This window comes from Pristiophorus japonicus, chromosome 18, assembly GCF_044704955.1.
Source record: "Pristiophorus japonicus isolate sPriJap1 chromosome 18, sPriJap1.hap1, whole genome shotgun sequence".
Taxonomy (NCBI): domain Eukaryota; kingdom Metazoa; phylum Chordata; class Chondrichthyes; family Pristiophoridae; genus Pristiophorus; species Pristiophorus japonicus.
Window position 1 is genome coordinate 116,268,394 of NC_091994.1, and position 22,084 is coordinate 116,290,477.

The window sequence follows — 22,084 nt, forward strand, 5'->3', positions numbered from 1 at the left end:
ATTGTAAGTGTGACCATCTGTATGTGTCCCACCCATCAGAAGCGCACCATGTGTGAAAAGTTACATTTTCATCTTTGCAGGAGAAATTGGCCCACAACAAAAGGGAAAGACTTAGAACAGAAGGAGGGACACCAAATCTGCACCAACTGTCTCCCCTGGAACAGAGGGTCGCTGCCTTGCTGAGTCGCACCGGCAGAAAAAGAATCAGCTCTGCACAAGCTGGACCCACACGTGAGGATGAGGGTGAGTCATTAAAATGCATCGTTGCCCTTCAAGTCAACCTGCTGACTGGCCTGCTACACGTCAGACTACTCATTCCACCCATCCTGCCCCCTCCTGTGCTGATAACCATTTGACTGATCTGTTGTATTTTGCAGAAGACGACGACAATCCTGAACATCCTGAAGATCCACCAGAAGATCCAGATGCGTGCGCTCCAGACCAAGGCGGGTGGGAGGAGGAGGGGTCCATGGATATGTGTTCACGGGAGAATGCTGATTGTGATATGGATCAGTCCATGGTACTGGGCATCACACTGCCAGACACCTCCATGAGCTCCTCGGCGACATTCCTCGGTTTTAAACCTTCCAAGGTTGCGGGTCCCAGTGGTGGTGGTGGAATGCAGGTTGGAACACCCAGGGCCCCACTTTCCCAGCCTGTGCCTCACACTGGAGGGGTGCCGCTATGCAGACCCACGGCGAGGGGAAGGAGAAGCCGACTAGTCTCTCCTGAGATGCAGGCTTCATCAGATGTACTTCAGGTTATGTCATTGGGTCATTACCCGATCACTCTGGCCGCCATCAGTGGGGTGTGTGATGAGGTTGCAACACTGTCGGGAGAAATATCAGCACTGAGACGGGAACTGAGGGCAGGCATTTCAGAGGGTGTGCAAATGATGGCAGGTGCCGAGGGAGCTAGCTGCTGCAATAAGGGCACAAAGGCCGGGTACTCAAATGCCACTCCCACTTCAATCCACGCACCAGCCACCGGTGAGACCCAAGCTGGGCCCCCAACCTCCCCCCCCCCCCGACCACCGACCCTATGAGGAAGTGCACTTTTCCCGTCATGTGGGTGAGGGATGGGTGCAGCCTTTCTTTGCTGTTGTTGTTGTTGTTGTTGTCATTGAAGTGCACTGTAAAATATCCAATAAAAGATATTTTGCATTAAGACTGAATCATGTTCCATTAGGGCCACAACATTTAGGGGCACTGTAAAAAGTAAAAATCCCTCACCCCTACAGTCATGCATGCCTGCCGCCCCTAGCCCTGGCGTTCTGCAGTCGGCAAGGTGGGATTGCTCTATTTTCAGTAGCTGATTTATCTTTCATTTATTTTTGATGTTGTGCAGCTATTGTGCTGAAGATGTTGGGATGTTGTGCTGATGTTGTGAAGGTGTTTAGTGCTTTAGAATCCTCGAACTCACCTTCCCGCCCCCTATCTCTGGCTACCTGCGCTGATTTCTTAAATGTAGGTAAGGTTTTTCTGTGCCTACAAAAGTGGCCACATACACTGGCCGAAGTTAGTTTCGAGTAACTTTTAGCTGGCCAAATTTGCTTCTATGGCCAAAACAGGCATAAGTGGCTGGTCACACCCCCTTTTGGAAAGAAAAAAACGAAACTAGAAAAAACCCTAACTAACTGACTTACACTGGAGCAAGTTAAATGGGGAAATTTGCGATTTTTAAGTTACTCCAAAAAAAGTTACTTACTCCAAAAAAAACGGGGCAACTCCTGGGGAATTTGAGCCCCTTGTTCTTAATCTACCTTTGTTTCCGTATTCAAGCAGAACAGTAACCATCTTATCCCAGACATGTAATAAAAAGCATCTTTATCTGTCACCATGCCTCAGTTGATATCTACACTGTTTGGCATGGTATTCAGCTGTACACACCAGTAAAGTACTGGGTTTGATCTCGGACTGTGCTGAGAGAATGTGTCTGAGTTACAGTGCACATTAACCTTACAGAACTTCAGTCAGTGAGGGGAATAATCAGCTGAAGCTCCCATGCCTAATCCACTGGAAAATGTGCATGTGGGTGTTGGAGGACAAGAGTAGACTTGGTTATGACGCCTTCCACAGTATCATAGCAGGAGTGAAATACCAGAGCCACATTCCAGCTGAGTCAGCACCTCCAGAAGTTGGGTGAAAAATTAGAGGGGAGCAAGTTTTTTTTAAGTCTACTGATTTCAAGTTCTGCTGTTTTTTTGTTTTTCAAATTAAAATCCTGTTGGTCATCTTCAGTGCTGGTCTTCACAACAACTTGTACCTTCTGCAGTAGTGCTGATCTATAGTTCTAAAATCTAAGCTTGTATTGTATCTAGTTGGCTAAGCAAGCCGATTCCTGTGGATTCTTTGAACTGATAATGAGGAAGTCAGTGTTAATCCCCAGCATTTCCCTATTTTAACGGAGAAAGAGGATTTGGAAGTGCAGCAGTTACCAACAATCTTTCTCCTGTAGACCTGTAAATGTCAGTGCTTTTGACATTTGAGAGAGGTGGAGCTACATTTAATGAAGGATTGTTTATGTACCTAAAAAAAAAAAGGACTCTACGATTTTTGCTGCATTGTAAATGAGACACATTAAGGCACAATCTTTGCATTTTGTGAAGTATTGTGATTGGCGTGCTGCACTGATTGGCTAAACTCTAATTTGGGTGAATTTTTTCAGCACTTTCTGATATATAGTTGGGGCAACTGATTTTTGTGGGGCAGAAGCCATTTGCACTGGTTTTCTGCCATTTAATCCCTTCCCCCAAGTTCCCTCGCAACCTTTGATCCTACTCGTGATCCGGTTACTTGTCCGGAGTATCCTAATTAAATATATGTTAATGAGGGCCAGAATATATGCAGCAGACTTGTGTCCAAGTTGTTGTTTATGGACAGTAGGGGATGGGACAGACGAGTTGAGAGATGATACAGCCATGGATTACAGTTCCTGAGGCAGGCAGTGTTGCAGAGATGGAAGTAAGTAGGCTTTGTGATAAAAAAGATAAATGGGGTCTTAAATTTAGCTCAGACTCAAACAGGATATCAAGATTGATAACCCGAGAAAGTGTTTGGGAGGGATTGGAGTCAGTGGCAAGGGCATGGGGGCCAAAGGCCATGGCTTTGATCTTCCCAATGTTGAACTGGAGGAAGTTATAAGTTGAGATGGTAAGTTGTATGTGCAGTGTGACTAGAGGCAGTCTCAAATCACCCCAAACCCAGAGATATGGGCAGACAAATACCACCACCAGACCAGCCCCTTACCTGGTATCATGGCTCTACCGGCTGGCATCAATGGTGCTTGTTCTGATATTGGGGTTGCACGAGATATCATTGGGGTTAGGCCGACACCTTTCAGCACCAAGTGAGTTGCGGATGGGTAATGGAGATGGGTTTGCTATTCTCCTAATTTGGTATCATTAACACTGGCATTATGTCTATGTTTGAAAACAGAAGTGGTCCCAACACTAATCCCTTCCTTGTCCCACTCAATACTCCACCTGCCTGTCTCAGAAACATCCATTAACTAAACCCATTGCTGTCTGTCTTTCAGCCGTCTCTGTCCACACGAACACTTTCATTTTATGCCATAGGTCCTCATGCAGCTCTTTATCAAATGCTTCCTGGAAGTCCATCCTAACTCCTACATCTCCCCTGTCTCTACTGCCCCTTATTCTCTTCAAATGTCGATCAGGTTATTCCTACCCTTCACAAATCCATGCTACTATTTTTGATCAATCCATGGTCTCCTAAAAATTAATTGATTTTGTCTCTAATTATGATCTTATATTTGACCTTTACACTGATAAAGCATTTTTAAATTGTGGTAAAATTACTTCACAATTTATTGAAACTACGATTTTGACAATGGCTATCTACTTTGCAGGTAAAGGAAACTTGCCTGAAACTCCCCGTGCCAAGGAGAGATGTTCTCTGGGCTGCTCCATCCTGCGAGTTGCTGAGCTGTGGCTCTGCGCAGAGGGTTTTTATTGAAGACCGAGGCTGGGTCACTGGGAGTGAACACTCGCTTGGAGATCTGCTCTCCAGCTGTGTAATTGGTGCTATACGCTCTTCTTCTGGGAGACGTCTTTGACTCGATACCTTGAAATATATTTTAAATACGATTTATAATGGGTTAACTTCATCCTATTTTTCCAATTCCTTCTTGGTAATTTTTGTATCTTTTGAATATGCCAAGGAGATTGTCCAGGAGTAAGTATGTATTCAGATGTAGATTATAATATCTCACCTTACAGCCCCTCCATCAAGCCAGGTGGCCCTGCAAATTTCGCCATGGTTTCTATCCCTGATCTCTGTCCAATGACCCATGCTGAATAACCTTCATGGGAAATTTCCAAACTAAAATTGTTGCAAAATGGTGGTCGATCCCTAATCCGCTGCCCAGTTAGGAACTGCTGATTAAATAGAAACTAACTTGACTGTGACGCCCACACAGTTAAATAGCCACAGTAAGACTGGGAATTTGAGTGAGATGCAAGGTGGTGCACCTGCAGTACAATCTCCCAGCATCAATCCTGAGCCTTTGTCAATGGTTCCAGGGACGCTGTGTCCCTCTGGCACCTCACTCCGGTAGCGATTTATGTCAGAGTTAGACAATGTTGCTGGTGACAGAGCCTGATCCTGATCCGACATTCACGCACACAATTTCCAGCCTAGTGATCAGACAAATAACCTTTGCTTTTCTTTCTTCTCTCCCTTGCCCAGAGGTTTTCAGGGCCATTGTATCCCAGTCACCACCCCGATCAGTGAACTCAACAAACCAGGGATCAAACTGGGACCCTCCTGGTTGGAATGGTTCAGTCTCACACTGGGCAATGCAGTTACCAACTGGCCCATCGGGGCAGGTATCACCGCTTGAATCCTCAGTGGGAACAAATCATATAGAATTCCCCAGTCTGATTGTTCCCATTGGGCGGACTTTGCAGGGCAGCAGAGTAAAGGCCTGCCCAAAGAGTTATAATAATTCTAGTTTAGAAATGTTAAACTGTCTTTTTACATAAAGATTACACTGCCTAAACTTCAACAAGGCTACCATTGAGAACAACGTGGGGGGTATTACCCTGGCTGGCATGAAAAAAATAAACTCAGAAAAAAAAGAAATATGCCAACCTTCCTGTTCACGGTCTTCAGTTATACAGGTCGCTTCGAGAGGCTGCTCCTTGCAAGAGTCCCCCATGCAATCTCTGCAGCTTCTCAAATTCTCAGCGCTTAACCGACCAGGTTCCTCTTCTTGGGAATGGTAAAAGACCGAACTGTTGGATTCCTGAGACCACATCACGCTGTACCGACGCTGCTTGTCCTTAAAGAAATGAAGAATCGGAGGTAAGCGCCCACAAAACACACCTCAGCTGCTGGAAGGCCCCTGCCCTAGTAACTGCTGGCTTACAGGTTCAAACCTTAGCTTTGACTGGCTTTCAAACCTGCTTGTCTTTACTAGCTGAGTTCCAGCAAACTATATGAGTGACTATGGCATCAGGCAGAGGAGGGTTAATGACAGGGGCCACTGTTACATTGCTCAGGCCCAGAAACATCACTGACTGAAGCAGGATGCGTGTCATTGGGAAATCCCTGAGGGTAACAGAGACTTCAATATAGAAAGGGCCACAAGTGTTTGATGGGGTACACGGATGGCTGCAATCAATATAAAGTGTCAGCTTTGCTCAGCTGGTATCACTCTTGCCTCTGAGCCAGAAGGTTATGGGCTCAAAACCCATTCCTGGACTTCAGCAGATAATCTAGTGTAAGATTGCGGTATGGAAGGACAGAAGTGTCAGTGTATGAAATGCACAAACTGCTGCCTTCCTATTGCTGTAATATTCAACACTTTATTTTCTTATTCTTGCAGCAGTTTTCATTTATTCATTAATGTTTATTATTAAAAGAACATAAGAATGTAAAATATTTCAACCGGTCCACCTGTGCTGTGACACTGCTGTTATTATAAATGCAGCTCCCGCACCTCATACTTCTGGATACCCTTATCCTGCATCACTGATTATTGGAAATCACTAACGTCTTGGCATGATATTGTGAATAAATCGAAGAAGACAGCAGTCATGAAGCGTTGACCTGACAACAGCATCTGAGAACACAATATCATGTGTTCCTTTCCTGACTGCATTTGTATCCGTTACTACCCAACATCTGCAAAATGTCACGTTCCAATTATATTGGTTAGAAAATCTCTTCCGCAAGGTAACAGAACTCTTAGCGGTGTCTCAGAAAGATGAGTATTTTTACTGAAGGCATTAAACACAGAAAGAATACAAATCAATAACCACAGACACAACAGTGACATTATGTCTTCCTCCTTTAAGCAGCCATTTCTTCTCCAATTATATGACACCACTGAATGCTACACACTTTATAGCTCATCATCCACTGCGTATTAAATATCTGCTGAACAGGATGGCAAACACTTTGATTCATTATGTTCCGGGACATGCATACTGCACAGTGCATGACTTCTCTCGGTCTTCCTTCTAAAACCTACAGGACATCTTATATCAAATTAACATCAGATAACCGTTCCTGGCTGATCTTTACTGCTCAATTCCATCTGGGTGCTGCCCCACTTTGGTCTTCATTGCTCAATGATCAGTGAAAGGAAACGTTCACAATGAAGAAACCCGAATGCTGAAATAAACGAGAGCAAAGGAGGGTAATGATCTCCCATTGGGTGCTGGCTGACTCCTGTAAGGTTCCTGTATCATCTTCATGATGAGAGAGAATTTGAAGTTGGTATTTGAGAGCACAAGAAGCTGTGCTGGTGGAGGAGCAGCCTGTATTCGTTTATAGTACTCGTGTCACACCTGCAGAGTCAAGGGTAATCTTCAGGAGACGACGGTTAGAAAGCAGGAGATAATTGGACCGGGGCCCGCAGGACTAAAAATATCGGGATATGGGGAAACATAGAAATTTACAGCGTAGAAGGAGGCCATTTCGGCCCTTCGTGTCCGCGCCGACCAAGGAGTTGTATTGACTGCATTGCTCTTTGAAAGAGCTGGCATCGACTCGATGGGCTGAATGGCCTTCTTCTGTGCCGAACTATTTTATGTTTCCATGATTTCCGTTATAGATTCCTGCGTATAATGCAAATTGCCTCAGGAGAGGTGACGTCTTAAAGGGAGCATCGGAGAAGGCCCGGGACACAGCGTGTATGAGCGGGGGAGAGGGAGAAGCCCCAGGACACAGCACGGACCCGATCGGGAGCAGAGGGAGCAGGCCCAGGGGACAGCGCGGACCCCAGTGGGAGCAGAGGGAGCAGGCCCAGGGGACAGCGCGGACCCCAGCGGGGGAGAAAGCCCGGGACACAGCGCGGACCCCAGTGGGAGCAGAGGGAGCAGAAGAAGGCGGCCCAAGATGAATTTAAGGAGCGAGGAGTTAAACTAAAAAGTAGGACCTCAAAGATAGTAATCTAAGGATCGCTACCAGTGCCATGTGCTAGTCAGAGTAGAAATAATAGGATAGTTAAGATGAATACGTGTATTGAGGAATGGTGCAAGAGGGAGGGATTCAAATTCCTGGGACATTGGAACCGGTTCTGGGGGAGGTGGGACCAGTACAAACCGGACGGTCTGCACCTGGGCAGGACCGGAACCAATGTCCTAGGGGGAGTGCTTGCTAGTGCTGTTGGGGAGGGGTTAAACTAATATGGCAGGGGGATGGGAATCTATGCAGGGAGACAGGGAGAAGTAAAATGGGGGCAGAAGCAAAAGGTAGAAAGGAGATAAGGAAAAGTGGAGGGCAGAGAAATCAAAGGCAAAAATCAAAAAGAACCACATTACAACATAATTCTAAAAGGACAAAGAGTGTCAAAAAAATAAGCCTGATGGCTCTGTGCCTCAATGAGAGGAGCATTCGTAATAAGGTGGATGAATTAACTGCACAGATAGCTGTTAACGGATATGATGTAATTGGGATTACGGAGACATGGCTCCAGGGTGACCAAGGCTGGGAACTCAACATCCAGGGTATTCAATATTCAGGAAGGATAGACAGAGAGAAAAAGGAGGCGGGGTGGCATTGCTGGTTAAAGAGGAGGTTAATGCAATAGTAAGGAAGGACATTAATGTGGATGATGTGGAATCTGTATGGGTAGAGCTGCAGAACACCAAAGGGCAGAAAACGCTAGTGGGAGTTGTGTACAGACCACCAAACAGTAGTAGTGAGGTTGGAGAGGGCATCAAACAGGAAATTAGGGATGCGTGCAATAAAGGTACAGCAGTTATCATGGGTGACTTTAATCTGCATATAGATTGGGCTAACCAAACGGGTAGCAATACTGTGGAGGAGGAGTTCCTGGAGTGCATAAGGAATGGTTTTCTAGACCAATACTAGACACCTAGACTGGGTGATGTATAACGAGAAAGGATTAATTAGCAATCTTGTTGTGCGAGGCCCCTTGAGGAAGAGCGACCATAATATGGTAGAATTCTTCATTAAGATGGAGAGTGACACAGTTAATTCAGAGACGAGAGTCCTTCGATGATCTGAGACGTGAATTGGCTAGGATAGACTGGCGAATGATACGTGACGGTGTATAGGCAATGGCAGACATTTAAAGATCACATGGATGAACTTCAACAATTGTACATCCCTGTCTGGCGTAAAAATAAAATGGGGAAGGTGGCTCAACCGTGGCTAATAAGGGAAATTATGGATAGTGTTAAATCCAAGGAAGAGGCAAATAAATTGGCCAGAAAAAGCAGCAAACCTGAGGACTGGGAGAAATTTAGAATTCAGCAAAGGAGGACAAAGAGTTTAATTAAGAGGGGGAAAATAGAGTATGAGAGTAAGCTTGCAGGGAACATAAAAACTGACTGCAAAAGCTTCTATAGATATGTGAAGAGAAAAAGATTAGTGACGACAAACGTAGGTCCCTTGCAGTCAGAATCAGGTGAATTTATAATGGGGAACAAAGAAATGGCAGACCAATTGAACAAATACTTTGGTTCGGTCTTCACTAAGGAAGACACGAATAACCTTCCGGCAATACTAGGGGACCGAGGGTCTTCGAGAAGGAGGAACTGAGGGAACTGAGGAAAATCCTTCTTAGTCAGGAAATTATGTTAGGGAGATTGATGGGACTGAAGGCCAATAAATCCCCAGGGCCTGATAGTCTGCATCCCAGAGTACTTAAGAAAATGACCCTAGAAATAGTGGATGCATTGGTGGTCATTTTCCAACATTCTATAGACTCTGGATCAGATTCTACAGATTGGAGGGTAGCTAATGTAACCCCACTTTTTAAAAAAGGAGGGAGAGAGAAAACAGGGAATTATAGACCGGTTAGCCTGACATCAGTAGTGGGGAAAATGTAGGAATCAATTATTAAAGATGAAATAGCAACACATTTGGAAAGCAGTGACAGGATCGGTCCAAGTCAGCATGGATTTATGAAAGGGAAATCATGCTTGACAAATCTTCTAGAATTTTTTGAGGATGCTAACGAGTAGAGTGGACAAGGGAGAACCAGTGGATGTGGTGTATTTGGACTTTCAAAAGGCTTTTGCCAAGGTCCCACACAAGAGATTAGTGTGCAAAATTAAAGCACATGGTATTGGGGGTAATGTATTGACGTGGATAGAGAACTCGCTGGCAGACAGGAAGCAAAGAGTAGGAATAAACGAGTCCTTTTCAGAATGGCAGGCATTGACTAGTGGGGTACCGCAAGGTTCAGTGCTGGGACCCCAGCTATTTACAATATACATTAATGATTTAGACGAAAGAATTGAATGTAATAGCTCCAAGTTTGCAGATGACACTAAGCTGGGTGGCAGTGTGACCTGTGAGGAGGATGCTAAGAGGCTGCAGAGTGACTTGGACAGGTTAGGTGAGAGGGCAAATGCATGGCAGATGCAGTATAATGTCGATAAATGTGAGGTTATCCACTTTGGTGGCAAAAATAGGAAGGCAGAATATTATCTGAATGGTGATAGATTAGGAAAAGGGGAGGTGCAACGAGACCTGGGTGTCATGGTACATCATTCATTGAAAGTTGGCATGAAGGTACAGCAAGTGGTGAAGAAGGCAAATGGCATGTTGGCCTTCATAGCTAGGGGATTTGAGTTTCGGAGCAGGGAGGTCTTACTGCAGTTGTACAGGGCCTTGGTGAGGTCACACCTTGAATGTTGTGTACAGTTTTGGTCTCCTAATCTCAGGAAGGACATTCTTGCTATTGAGGGAGTGCAGTGAAGGTTCACCAGACTGATTCCCGGGATGGCAGGACTGACATATGAAGAAAGACTGGATCGACTAGGCTTATATTCACTGGAATTTGGAAGAATGAGAGGGGATCTCATAGAAACATATAAAATTCTGACGGGATTGGACAGGTTGGATGCAGGAAGAATGTTCCCGATGATTGAGAAGTCTAGAACCAGGGATCACAGTCAAAGGATAAGCGGTAAGCTATTTAGGACCGAGGTGAGGAGAAACGGATAAGAGTGACTAAAGTAAATGTTGGTCCCTTAGAAGATGAGAAGGGGGATTTAATAATGGGAAATGTGGAAATGGCTGAGACCTTAAACAATTATTTTCCTTCGGTCTTCACAGTGGAAGACACAAAAACCATGCCAAAAATTGCTGGTCACGGGAATGTGGGAAGGGAGGACCTTGAGACAATCAGCATCACTAGGGGGGTAGTGCTGGTCAGGCTAATGGGACTCAAGGTAGACAAGTCCCCTGGTCCTGATGAAATGCATCCCAGGGTATTAAAAGAGATGGCGGAAGTTATAGCAGATGCATTTGTTATAATCTACCAAAATTCTCTGGACTCTGGGGAGAAACCATCAGATTGAAAAGCAGCTAATGTAACGCCTCTGTTTAAAAAAGGGGGCAGACAAAAGGCAGGTAACTATAGGCCGGTTAGTTTAACATCTGTAGTGGGGAAAATGCTTGAAGCTATCATTAAGGAAGAAATAGCGGGACATCGAGATAGGAATAGTGCAATCAAGCAGATGCAACATGGATTCATGAAGGGGAAATCATGTTTAACTAATTTACTGGAATTCTTTGAGGATATAACGAGCATGGTTGATAGAGGTGTACTGATGGATGTGGTGTATTTAGATTTCCAAAAAGCATTCGATAAGGTGCCACACAAAAAGGTTACTGCAGAAGATAGAGATACGCGGAGTCAGAGGAAATGTATTAGCATGGATCGAGAATTGGCTGTCTAACAGAAAGCAGAGAGTCGGGATAAATGGGTCCTTTTCGGGTTGGAAATCATTGGTTAGTGGTGTGCCACAGGAATCGTGCTGGGACCACAACTGTTTACAATATACATAGATGACATGGAAGAGGGGACAGAGTGTAGTGTAACAAAATTTGCAGATGACACAAAGATTAGTGGGAAAGCAGGTTGTGTAGAGGATACAGAGAGGTTGCAAAGAGATTTAGATAGGTTAAGCGAATGGGCTAAAGTTTGGCAGGTGGAATACAATGTCGGAAAGTGTGAGGTCATCCACCTTGGAAAATAAAACAGTAAAAGGGAATATTATTTGAATGGGGAGAAAGTACAACATGCTGCGGTGCAGAGGGACCTGGGAATCCCAAAAAGTTAGTTTGCAGGTGCAGCAGGTAATCAGGAAGGCGAATGGAATGTTGGCCTTCATTGCGAGAAGGATGGAGTACAAAAGCAGGGAGGGCCTGCTGCAACTGTGTAGGGTATTGGTGAGGCCGCACTTGGAGTACTGTGTGCAGTTTTGGTCACCTTACTTAAGGAAGGATATACTGGCTTTGAAGGGGGTACAGAGACAATTCACTAGGCTGATTCCGGAGATGAGGGGGTTACCTTATGAGGATAGATTGAATAGACTGGGTCTTTACTCGTTGGAGTTCAGAAGGATGAAGGGTGATCTTATAGAAACATTTAAAATAATGAAAGGGATAGACAAGATAGAGGCAGAGAGGTTGTTTCCACTGGTCGGGGAGACTAGAACTAGGGGGCACAGCCTCAAAATATGGGGGAGGCAATTTAAAACCGAGTTGAGAAGGAATTTCTTCTCCCAGAGGGTTGTGAATCTGTGGAATTCTCTGCCCAAGGAAGCAGTTGAGGCTGGCTCATTGAATGTATTCAAATCACAGATAGATAGATTTTTAACCAATAAGGGAATTAAGGGTTACGGGGAGCGGGCGAGTAAGTGGAGCTGAGTCCACGGCCAGATCAGCCATGATCTTGTTGAATGGCGGAGCAGGCTCGAGGGGCTAGATGGCCTACTCCTGTTCCTAATTCTTATGTTCTTATGTTTAACCTCTTCACCCAGAGAATTGTTAACCTGCGGAATGCTCTACCACAGAAAGTTGTTGAGGCCAGTTCGTTAGATATATTCAAAAGTGAGTTAGATGTGGCCCTTACAGCTAAAGGGATCAAGGGGTATGGAGTGGGGTACTGAGGTTGCATGATCAGCCATGGTCATATTGAATGGTGGTGCAGGCTCGAAGGGCCAAATGGCCTACTCCTGCACCTATTTTCTATGTTTGTATGACACAGCGCGGAGCCCAGCTGGATCAGAGGGAGAAGGCCCGAGGGACAGCGCGGACCTCAGTGGGAGCAGCGGGAGCTGAGCGGCAACTTAAAAACAATAATAGGGAGTGACGTCACAGGACAGCAGGTAGGTGATTGGTTGGTGAGTATTACAGCTCTTTTGCTCCCCAGATTAGATAAGTGGATTAAATTCAGAACTGGGAGTGTATTAACTACTCTGATTTTATTGAATTAATAACTTAAACTAAATTAACTAAATAAAATGAAAAATTAAAATGAAAAATAATTGTTTGAATAGAAACTGTAACTAGTTATATAAATAAAACAAGGTTAGAGTGTGCCGGGCGGGTTTAACAAGCCCAATCATCGTAAAGTTGTGTTGAGGTCGGGATGGAGCCGGGAGCAGGTTCCCCGGCCGCCACGGTTGCCGAAATCGCGGCCAGCAAGTGCGTCAGGCTAAAACAATCTCTGGATATTTTTCATTTCATAAATCTAAAATACAAATTGCACCATTCAGCAACATGATTTTAACAACACCAAAAATAATGAACAGTGGTTTATACATTTTTAACATGATTCTAACAAGCTCCATGATTGAAGTATTAATGAAACTTATCTGAACAGTTTAACAGTCTCCATAAATTATTTAATGGTTTTAAGCTCTCTAATTAATGAAGTAATGTTGATTCCCTCGCTGGATTAGTAAGTCAGTGCACTGCCTGATGACATGGCACCAGGTTCGGGTTAGGTTCGTAGTTTCCTCTCAATTTGCTCATCTCAGTCAGGCCGCAGTGCAGACTGGCCTCAGGATCCCTGAGCTCACCGGGAGGAAAGGATCAGCAAGGATTCCTGTTCCTGATTGCCCTTGTTGGAAAGTATGTGCGTAATCACTGAATGCCAACTTGAACTCAGCTCTCATCCAGGGATAGAGGGCTCGACGCATTCCTGCTTCCGTCAGTGGGTAGAAGCCTTCTAACCTGCATTGGAAATCTGGTTAAATCTTAATGCTGGCAGCAAGCAGACTCATGGGGAGAGATTGGGAGAAAAATGATGATTTTTTTTTTAAATAAGTAATGTTACATTCAAGAGCGACCTGTATTGGTTTTTAAAGCCAAGCTTTCTTCAGTGAGGAGAAACAATCCCTGTTGTGATATATGCTCACAATTTAATTTCGTTTTTCCCAAAAAGGCACTACAAACCAGATTTCAAGATCACAAGAATGATTTCATATTACAGCACAGCAGCTACACAGAATGGATCTCAGTTCAGAGTCAATTTCAATTGACTAATGAGTCACCAGGCAGAGTCACATTATTTGTAAACAAACATCCTATTTTCCTTTTCCAGAATCCAATTTAAGTGTTCCCAAGATATAATTGAACAAATATTGACAGCAACAGCTCTTGATACACTGCCATCTCTTCAATAGCAGAAACGACCTTGATACTAGGAATGCTAAGAGAGAGCACGAGAAATTCTTGGCCAGTAAAATTAAGGAAAACCTTAAGATGTTCTATAAATATATTAAGAGTAAGAGGGTAACTAAGGAAAGGGTAGGGCCTATTAGAGACCACGAGGGTAATCTTTGTGTGGAGGCGGAAGATGTTGGTAGGGTTCTTAACGAATACTTTGCATCTGTTTTCCCAAAGGAAAGGGGCAATGCAGATACTGCTATCGAGGAGGAGTGTGATATTCTGGATGAAATAAATATATAGAGAGAGGAGGTATTAAGGGGTTTAGCAGCTTTGAAAGTAGATAAGTCCCCAGGCCTGGATGAAATGCATCCCAGGTTGTTGAGCGAAGTAAAAGAGGAAATAGCAGAGGCCTTGACCATCATTTTCCAGTCCTCTTTGGATCTGGGCATAGTGCCGAAGAATTGGAGGACTGTTAATGTAGTAACCTTGAGTAAGGAGGAGGAACTGAGGGAAATCCTTATTAGTCGGGAAATTGTGTTGGGGAAATTGATGGGATTGAAGGCCGATAAATCCCCAGGGCCTGATGGACTGCATCCCAGAGTACTTAAGGAGGTGGCCTTGGAAATAGTGGATGCATTGACAGTCATTTTCCAACATTCCATTGACTCTGGATCAGTTCCTATGGAGTGGAGGGTAGCCAATGTAACCCCACTTTTTAAAAAAGGAGGGAGAGAGAAAACAGGGAATTACAGACCGGTCAGCCTGACATCGGTAGTGGGTAAAATGATGGAATCAATTATTAAGGATGTCATCGCAGTACATTTGGAAAGAGGTAATATGATAGGTCCAAGTCAGCATGGATTTGTGAAAGGGAAATCATGCTTGACAAATCTTCTGGAATTTTTTGAGGATGTTTCCAGTAGAGTGGACAAGGGAGAACCAGTCGATGTGGTATATTTGGACTTTCAGAAGGCTTTCAACAAGGTCCCACACAAGAGATTAATGTGCAAAGTTAAAGCACATGGGATTGGGGGTAGTGTGCTGACATGGATTGAGAACTGGTTGTCAGACAGGAAGCAAAGAGTAGGAGTAAATGGGGACTTTTCAGAATGGCAGGCAGTGACTAGTGGGGTACCGCAAGGTTCTGTGCTGGGGCCCCAGCTGTTTACACTGTACATTAATGATTTAGACGAGGGGATTAAATGTAGTATCTCCAAATTTGCGGATGACACTAAGTTGGGTGGCAGTGTGAGCTGCAAGGAGGATTCTATGAGGCTGCAGAGCGACTTGGATAGGTTAGGTGAGTGGGCAAATGCATGGCAGATGAAGTATAATGTGGATAAATGTGAGGTTATCCACTTTGGTGGTAAAAACAGAGAGACAGACTATTATCTGAATGGTGACAGATTAGGAAAAGGGCAGGTGCAAAGAGACCTGGGTGTCATGGTACATCAGTCATTGAAGGTTGGCATGCAGGTACAGCAGGCGGTTAAGAAAGCAAATGGCATGTTGGCCTTCATAGCGAGGGGATTTGAGTACAAGGGCAGGGAGGTGTTGCTACAATTGTACAGGGCCTTGGTGAGGCCACACCTGGAGTATTGTGTACAGTTTTGGTCTCCTAACCTGAAGAAGGACATTCTTGCTATTGAGGGAGTGCAGCGAAGGTTCACCAGACTGATTCCCGGGATGGCGGGACTGACCTATCAAGAAAGACTGGATCAACTGGGCTTGTATTCACTGGAGTTCAGAAGAATGAGAGGGGACCTCATAGAAACGTTTAAAATTCTGACGGGGTTAGACAGGTTAGATGCAGGAAGAATGTTCCCAATGTTGGGGAAGTCCAGAACCAGGGGGCACAGTCTAAGGATAAGGGGGAAGCCATTTAGGACCGAGATGAGGAGGAATTTCTTCACCCAGAGAGTCGTGAACCTGTGGAATTCTCTACCACAGAAAGTTGTTGAGGCCAATTCACTAAATATATTCAAAAAGGAGTTAGATGAAGTCCTTACTACTAGGGGAATCAAGGGGTATGGTGAGAAAGCAGGAATGGGGTACTGAAGTTGCATGTTCAGCCATGAACTCATTGAATGGCGGTGCAGGCTAGAAGGGCCGAATGGCCTACTCCTGCACCTATTTTCTATGTTTCTATGTTTCTATGTTTAAGAATGGAAAAAGAAACAGGCCGAGTAATTACAGGCCTGTCAGCCTAACGTCAGTCGTGGGAAAATTATTGGAGAAAATCCTGAAAGACAGGATAAATCTGCATTTGGATAGGCAAGGATTAATTAGGGATAATCAGCACGGATTTGTTAAGGGAAGATCGTGTTTGACTAACCTGATTGAATTTTTTGAGGAGGTAACCAAAAGGGTCGATGAGGGTAGTGCGTACGATGTAGTATATACGGACTTTAGCAAGGCTTTTGATAAGGTCCCACATGGTAGACTGGTCATGAAGGTTAAAGCCCAAGGGATACAGGGCAAAGTGTCAAGTTGGATCCAAAATTGGCTTGGAGGTAGGGAGCAAAGTGTAATGATTGATGGATGTTTATGTGACTCGAAGGATGTTTCCAGTGGGGTTCCGCAGGGCTCAGTACTGGGTCCCTTGCTTTTTGTGGTATATATCAACGATTTAGATTTGAATATAGGGAGTATGATTAAGAAGTTTGCAGATGACACTAAAATTGGCTGTGTGGTTGATAATGAAGAGGAAAGTTATGGGCTGCAGGAGGATATCAATCTACTGGTCAGGTGGGCAGAGCAGTGGCAAATGGAATTTAATTCAGAGAAGTGTGAGGTGATGCACTTTGGGAGGGCTAATAAGGAAAGGGTATGCACATTAAGTGGTAGGCCACTTAATAGTGTAGATGAACAAAGGGACCTTGGAGTGCTTGTCCACAGATCCCTGAAAGTAGCAGGCCAGGTGGATAAGGTGGTTAAGAAGGTATACAGAATGCTTGCCTTTATTGGCCGAGGCATAGAATATAAGAGCAGGGAGGTTATGCTTAAATTGTTTAATAGGCCACAACTGGAGTACTGCGTGCAGTTCTGGTCGCCGTATTATAGGACGGACGTGATTACACTCGAGAGGGTGCAGAGGAGATTTACTAGGATGCTGCCTGGAATGGAGAATCTTAGTTATGAAAACAGATTGGAAAGGCTGGGTTTGTTTTCATTGGAACAGAGGAGGTTGTGAGGAGACCTCATTGAGGTGTACAAAATATTGAGGGGCCTGGACATAGTGGATAGTAAGGGTCTATTTCTATTGGTGGAGGGGGCTATTACGAGGGGGCATAGTTTTAAGGTGGTTGGTGGAAGGTTTAGAGGGGATTTGAGGGGTGGGGCTTCTTTACGCAGAGGGTTGTGGGGATCTGGAACTCGCTGCCTGGAAGAGTGGTGGATGCAGAAACCCTCACCACTTTTAAGAGATGGTTGGATGGGCACTTAAAGTGCAGTAACCTGCAGGGTTACGGACCTAGAGCTGGTAATTGGGATTAGACTGGTGACCTTTTGTTGGTCGGCGCAGATATAATGGTAAGTACTGCAGGCAATAGAATACGGCCAGGGCGATTTCCTGGACTAGTTTCGATCGCCTGGATGGGTTGGAGAGGAATTTTCCCAGATTTTTTTCTCCCTAAATTGGCCTGGGTTTTTATCTGGTTTTTGCCTCTCCCCGGAGATCACATGGCTCCTGTTGGGGTGGAGTGCAGATGTTTTTAGTATAAGGGTTGTTGCTGTGGTGTGGGGCGGACTGGTTGGGTTGGGTGCTCTTTGCCTTTCCGTCATGGGTTTGTATGTAACCTTTAGGGCTGATGACGAGGGGCCGAACTGGCCTCCTTCTGCACTGTAAATTTCTATGTTTCTATTTCCTCAGCATTACTTCTATGCTGCTCATTTCCAGGGTGACCCGAGGTCTATAGTTTATTGCTGCAGTCATCAAATGCTACTGGTGCCTCTACTTCTGATGTGAGTCTATTGCATTCAAATGTTTAAACTCATCTCATTAACGTTTCCAAGGACATTGTTATTCTACCCACACCAGTCTAATTTTGGTACCTACTGAGAGCTCAGTACTGGTACCAATTCTGCTACCTACAGTATGTCTCGGCTCTGGATCATGCTCTCACCCAGGGATAGAGGGCTCGACGCATTCCTGCTTTCGTCAGTGGGTAGAAGCCTTTGAACCTGCATTGGAAATCTGGTTAAATCTTAATGGTCACAGCAAGCGGATTTTCCATGCAAAGCTGAAATTGCTGGCCTGTACGTTATCCTGTGTTCTATCTATGTTACACACTGAATGTATGCCTGGAATGGCATAAATATGGTGCAAACATTGTAGGACAGATCACATTCATTCTAACCATTGACTTGAACTGCCTCTGTGAAGATCCACAGCAGGAGGCTCCAATCTAACAAGAAGAACCAAAGTCACAGAATTCACCTTGAAGTCACAACATCATAAAGACAACCTGTACTCACCCATCATTTCAAGTCCAACCCCCTTCAGACCAACATGGCACCAGTAAGTAGATTTAATGCATGCAGGGTTGGGTTATATTTGCCACATACAATAGGCTTCCTGGTTTCTTCCAACAATGCAGGACATAGTTCATATGCAGCTTATAGTGCGCAATATTACAGGGCGATTTGAGGAGAAGAGTAAAGATATCGTACTGCAATTATATAGGGCCCTGGTGAGATCGCACCTGGAGTATTGTGCACAGTTTTGGTCTCCTTAACTAAAGAAGGATATATTTGCCATAGAGGGAGTGTAATGATGTTTCACCAGACTGATTCCTGGGATGGGGGGATTGTCCTATGAGGAGAGATTGAGTAGACTGGGCCTATATTCTCTAGAGTTTAGAAGATGAGAGGTGATCTCATTGAAACATACAAAATTCTTGCAGTGCTTGACAGGGTAGATGCAGGGAGTCTAGAACCAAGTTATTATTTAAATGGAGAAAGATTGCAAAGTGCTGCAGTACAGCGGGACCTGGGGGTACTTGTGCATGAAACACAAAAGGTTAGTATGCAGGTACAGCAAGTGATCAGGAAGGCCAATGGTATCTTGGCCTTTTTTGCAAAGGGGATGGAGTATAAAAGCAGGGAAGTCTTGCTACAGCTGTATAAGGTATTGGTGAGGCCGCACCTGGAATACTGCGTGCAGTTTTGGTTTCCATATTTATGAAAGGATATACTTGCTTTGGAGGCAGTTCAGAGAAGGTTCACTAGGTTGATTCCGGGGATGAGGGGATTGACTTATGAGGAAAGGTTGAGTCGGTTGGGCCTCTACTTATTGGAATTCAGAAGAATGAGAGGTGATCTTATCGAAATGTATAAGATTATGAGGGGGCTCAACAAGGTGGATGCAGAGAGGATGTTTCCACTGATGGGGGAGACTAGGACTAGAGGGGCCTAGAATAAGGGGCTGCCCATTTAAAGCAGAGATGAGGAGAAATCTCCTCTCTGAGGGTTGCAAATCTGTGGAATTCGCTGACTAGAGAGCTGTGGAAGCTGGGATATTGAATAAATTTAAGACAGAAATAGACAGTTTCTTAAACGATAAAGGAATAAGGGATTATGGAGAGTGGGCAAGAAAGTGGAGCTGAGTTCATGATCAGATCAGCCATAATCTTATTGAATGGCGGAGCAGGCTCGAGGGGCCGTATGGCCTACTCCTGTTCCTATTTCTTATGTTCTTATGTTCTTATGTAACCAGGGGTCACAGTCTCAGGATAAGGGGTCAGCCATTTAGAACTGAGATGAGGCAAAATTTCTTCACTCAGAGGGTGGTGAATCTTTGGAATTCTCTGCCCCAGAGGGTTCTGGGGGCTCAGTCTTTGAGTATATTCATGACAGAGATCGATAGATTTTTGGCTATTAAGGGAATCAAAGGATATCGATATGGAAAGTGGAGCTGAGGTAGAAGATTAGCCATGATCTCATTGAATGGAGGAGCAGGCTTGAGGGGCCAAATGGCCGACTCCTGCTCCTAATTCTTACGTTCTTATATGTCAGGAAACCACAGTGCCCATTGTGTGCGGTAAATCTAACCAGTCAGTGCAAGGCTGGCACATTAAATATCATAACTACTAAGTGCACCGCAATGCAGGCTTTCGTACTTACTGATTTGAGGCTAGGGTGATACCTTGCAGTGTCACATACAATGCAGTATCCAATTAGTCTGTCCCCAGGGAAGAGGAAAGTTGGTCCCACTGGGGAAAGCAGTACCTCCGTTGTTACAGGAAAGAACCATTCGATTGTAATATCACTGAGAACAGGTGCCATTGCTTTCTTCAGAGACTTCACCATCTACCAAACAGAAAATGGATGGATTATTCCTGTTGTCATTCAGTTTAATGTGTGTCTCTGCAGAAGCTCTGTCTCATTCCCATTTCAGCACTGCTGCTAAAGTTGGGCCAGAGATATCCATTTATCCACCAGATACTTCCCGCGAGGAGGATTTACACGGCCAGACCTCAAGGTCGGTAAACAGTCAGAATGGTTTGACATCAACTCCAGTCTGTGCTTTTTCTTGTTTCTTAATTTGAGTGTATTTTAGTGACAGACATTCATCGTTAGTTCACATTGTTCAGAAATTCCAAATTTGAAGTCATCATTTTTTTTCTAACATTCCAATTTTTCGTTTGTCAGATTGGAGTTTGATTCAGCGGAATCTTTGGGTTACTTACCAAACATGTTGAAGTTACTGACCTTAAATCACAGGCAGATCATTCTCAGTAAATCTCTTTAAAATGTCTATTTTTGTACCTTTGGCTGTAACCTTTCCCCTTCAGCAAGAAATGCTGCTGTTCCTTTCGAAGCAGAGGCTAGTCCCAGGACCAGTCTTCTGCAGGCATTCTGTCCAATTCCAAAAGTGTAGCACCTGTGGTGAAAGTTCAGCGTGAGTGTTGTTTGCAAAACACAGATTGAGCCGTGGGAACAGAGAATGCACTGTAGCCAGACCCCTCCATTCACTTCTGGCACAAATCAAAATGGGACATAATGGGAGATCCAGCATGTCCAACATTCCCATCTATCATCATGGAACCTTCCCAAGGGTAAAATCAAATGCATTATGCTGCTAAAAAACACTATACTTTGCGGTGAAAAAAAACACACACGTTTAATGTAAAATCAATATAAAATTATTATTTTCAAAAGTGTACAGACTTTCAATATTACAGCCTGCTCTTGCAATGTATTTGCCTTTCTAGTTGCAACATCTATTTAATTCTCCTGGGGCCAATATTTATCCCTCAATCAACAACTGAAACAGATTATCTGGTCATCATCACATTGCTGTGTGTGGGAGCCTGCTGTGTGCAAATTGGTTGCCCCGTTTCCCACATTATAACGCTGACTACACTTCATACAATCACATAAATTTACAGCACGGAAGGAGGCCATTCGGCCCATCGTGTCCGTGCCGCCCGACCAAGAGCTACCCAGTCTAATCCCACTTTCCAGCTCTCGGTCCATAGCCCTGCAGGTTACGGCACTTCAAGTGCACATCCAAGTATCTTTTAAATGTGGTGAGAGTTTCTGCCTCTACCACCCTTTCAGGCCGTGAGTTCCAGACCCCCATCACCCTCTGGATGAAGAAATTTCCCCTCATATCCCCTCTAAACCTCCCCCCAATAACTTTAAATCTATGCCCCCTGGTTACTGACCCCTCTGGCAAGAGAAACAGAAACAGGTCCTTCCTATCCATTCTATCCAGGCCCCTCATAATGTTATACACCTCAATCAGGTCTCCCCTCAGCCTCCTCTGTTCCAAAGAAAACAGACTTAGCCTATCCAATCTTTCCTCATAACCAAAATTCTCCAGTCCAGGCAACATCCTCGTAAATCTCCTCTGTACCCTCTCTAGTGCAATCACATCTTTCCTGTAATGTGGTGACCAGAACTGCACGCAGTACTCCAGCTGTGGCCTAACCAGTGTTTTATACAGTTCAAGCATAACCTCCCTGCTCTTGTATTCTAAGTCTCAGCTAATAAAAGCAAGCATCCCTTATGCCTTCTTAACCACCTTATCTACCTGGCCTGCTACCTTCAGGGATCTGTGGACCTGCACTCCCAGGTCCCTTTGTTCCTCTACACTTTTCAGTGTCGTACTATTTAATGTGTACCCCAAAAGTACTTCATTGGCTGTAAAGCACTTTGGGTCATCCTGA

The 22,084-nt window shown here is 44.6% G+C and overlaps 1 protein-coding gene across 1 annotated transcript in view; it reads right to left on the reverse strand.

Moving 5' to 3' along the window:
• vwa5b1 (von Willebrand factor A domain containing 5B1) overlaps positions 1-22,084 on the reverse strand; it is a 303,883-nt gene that overhangs the window by 117,568 nt on the left and 164,231 nt on the right. The window contains 4 exon segments of the mRNA XM_070860664.1: positions 3,886-4,085; positions 5,115-5,304; positions 20,034-20,219; positions 20,679-20,793. Of these exon segments, the coding sequence (XP_070716765.1) occupies positions 3,886-4,085; positions 5,115-5,304; positions 20,034-20,219; positions 20,679-20,793 (691 nt within the window).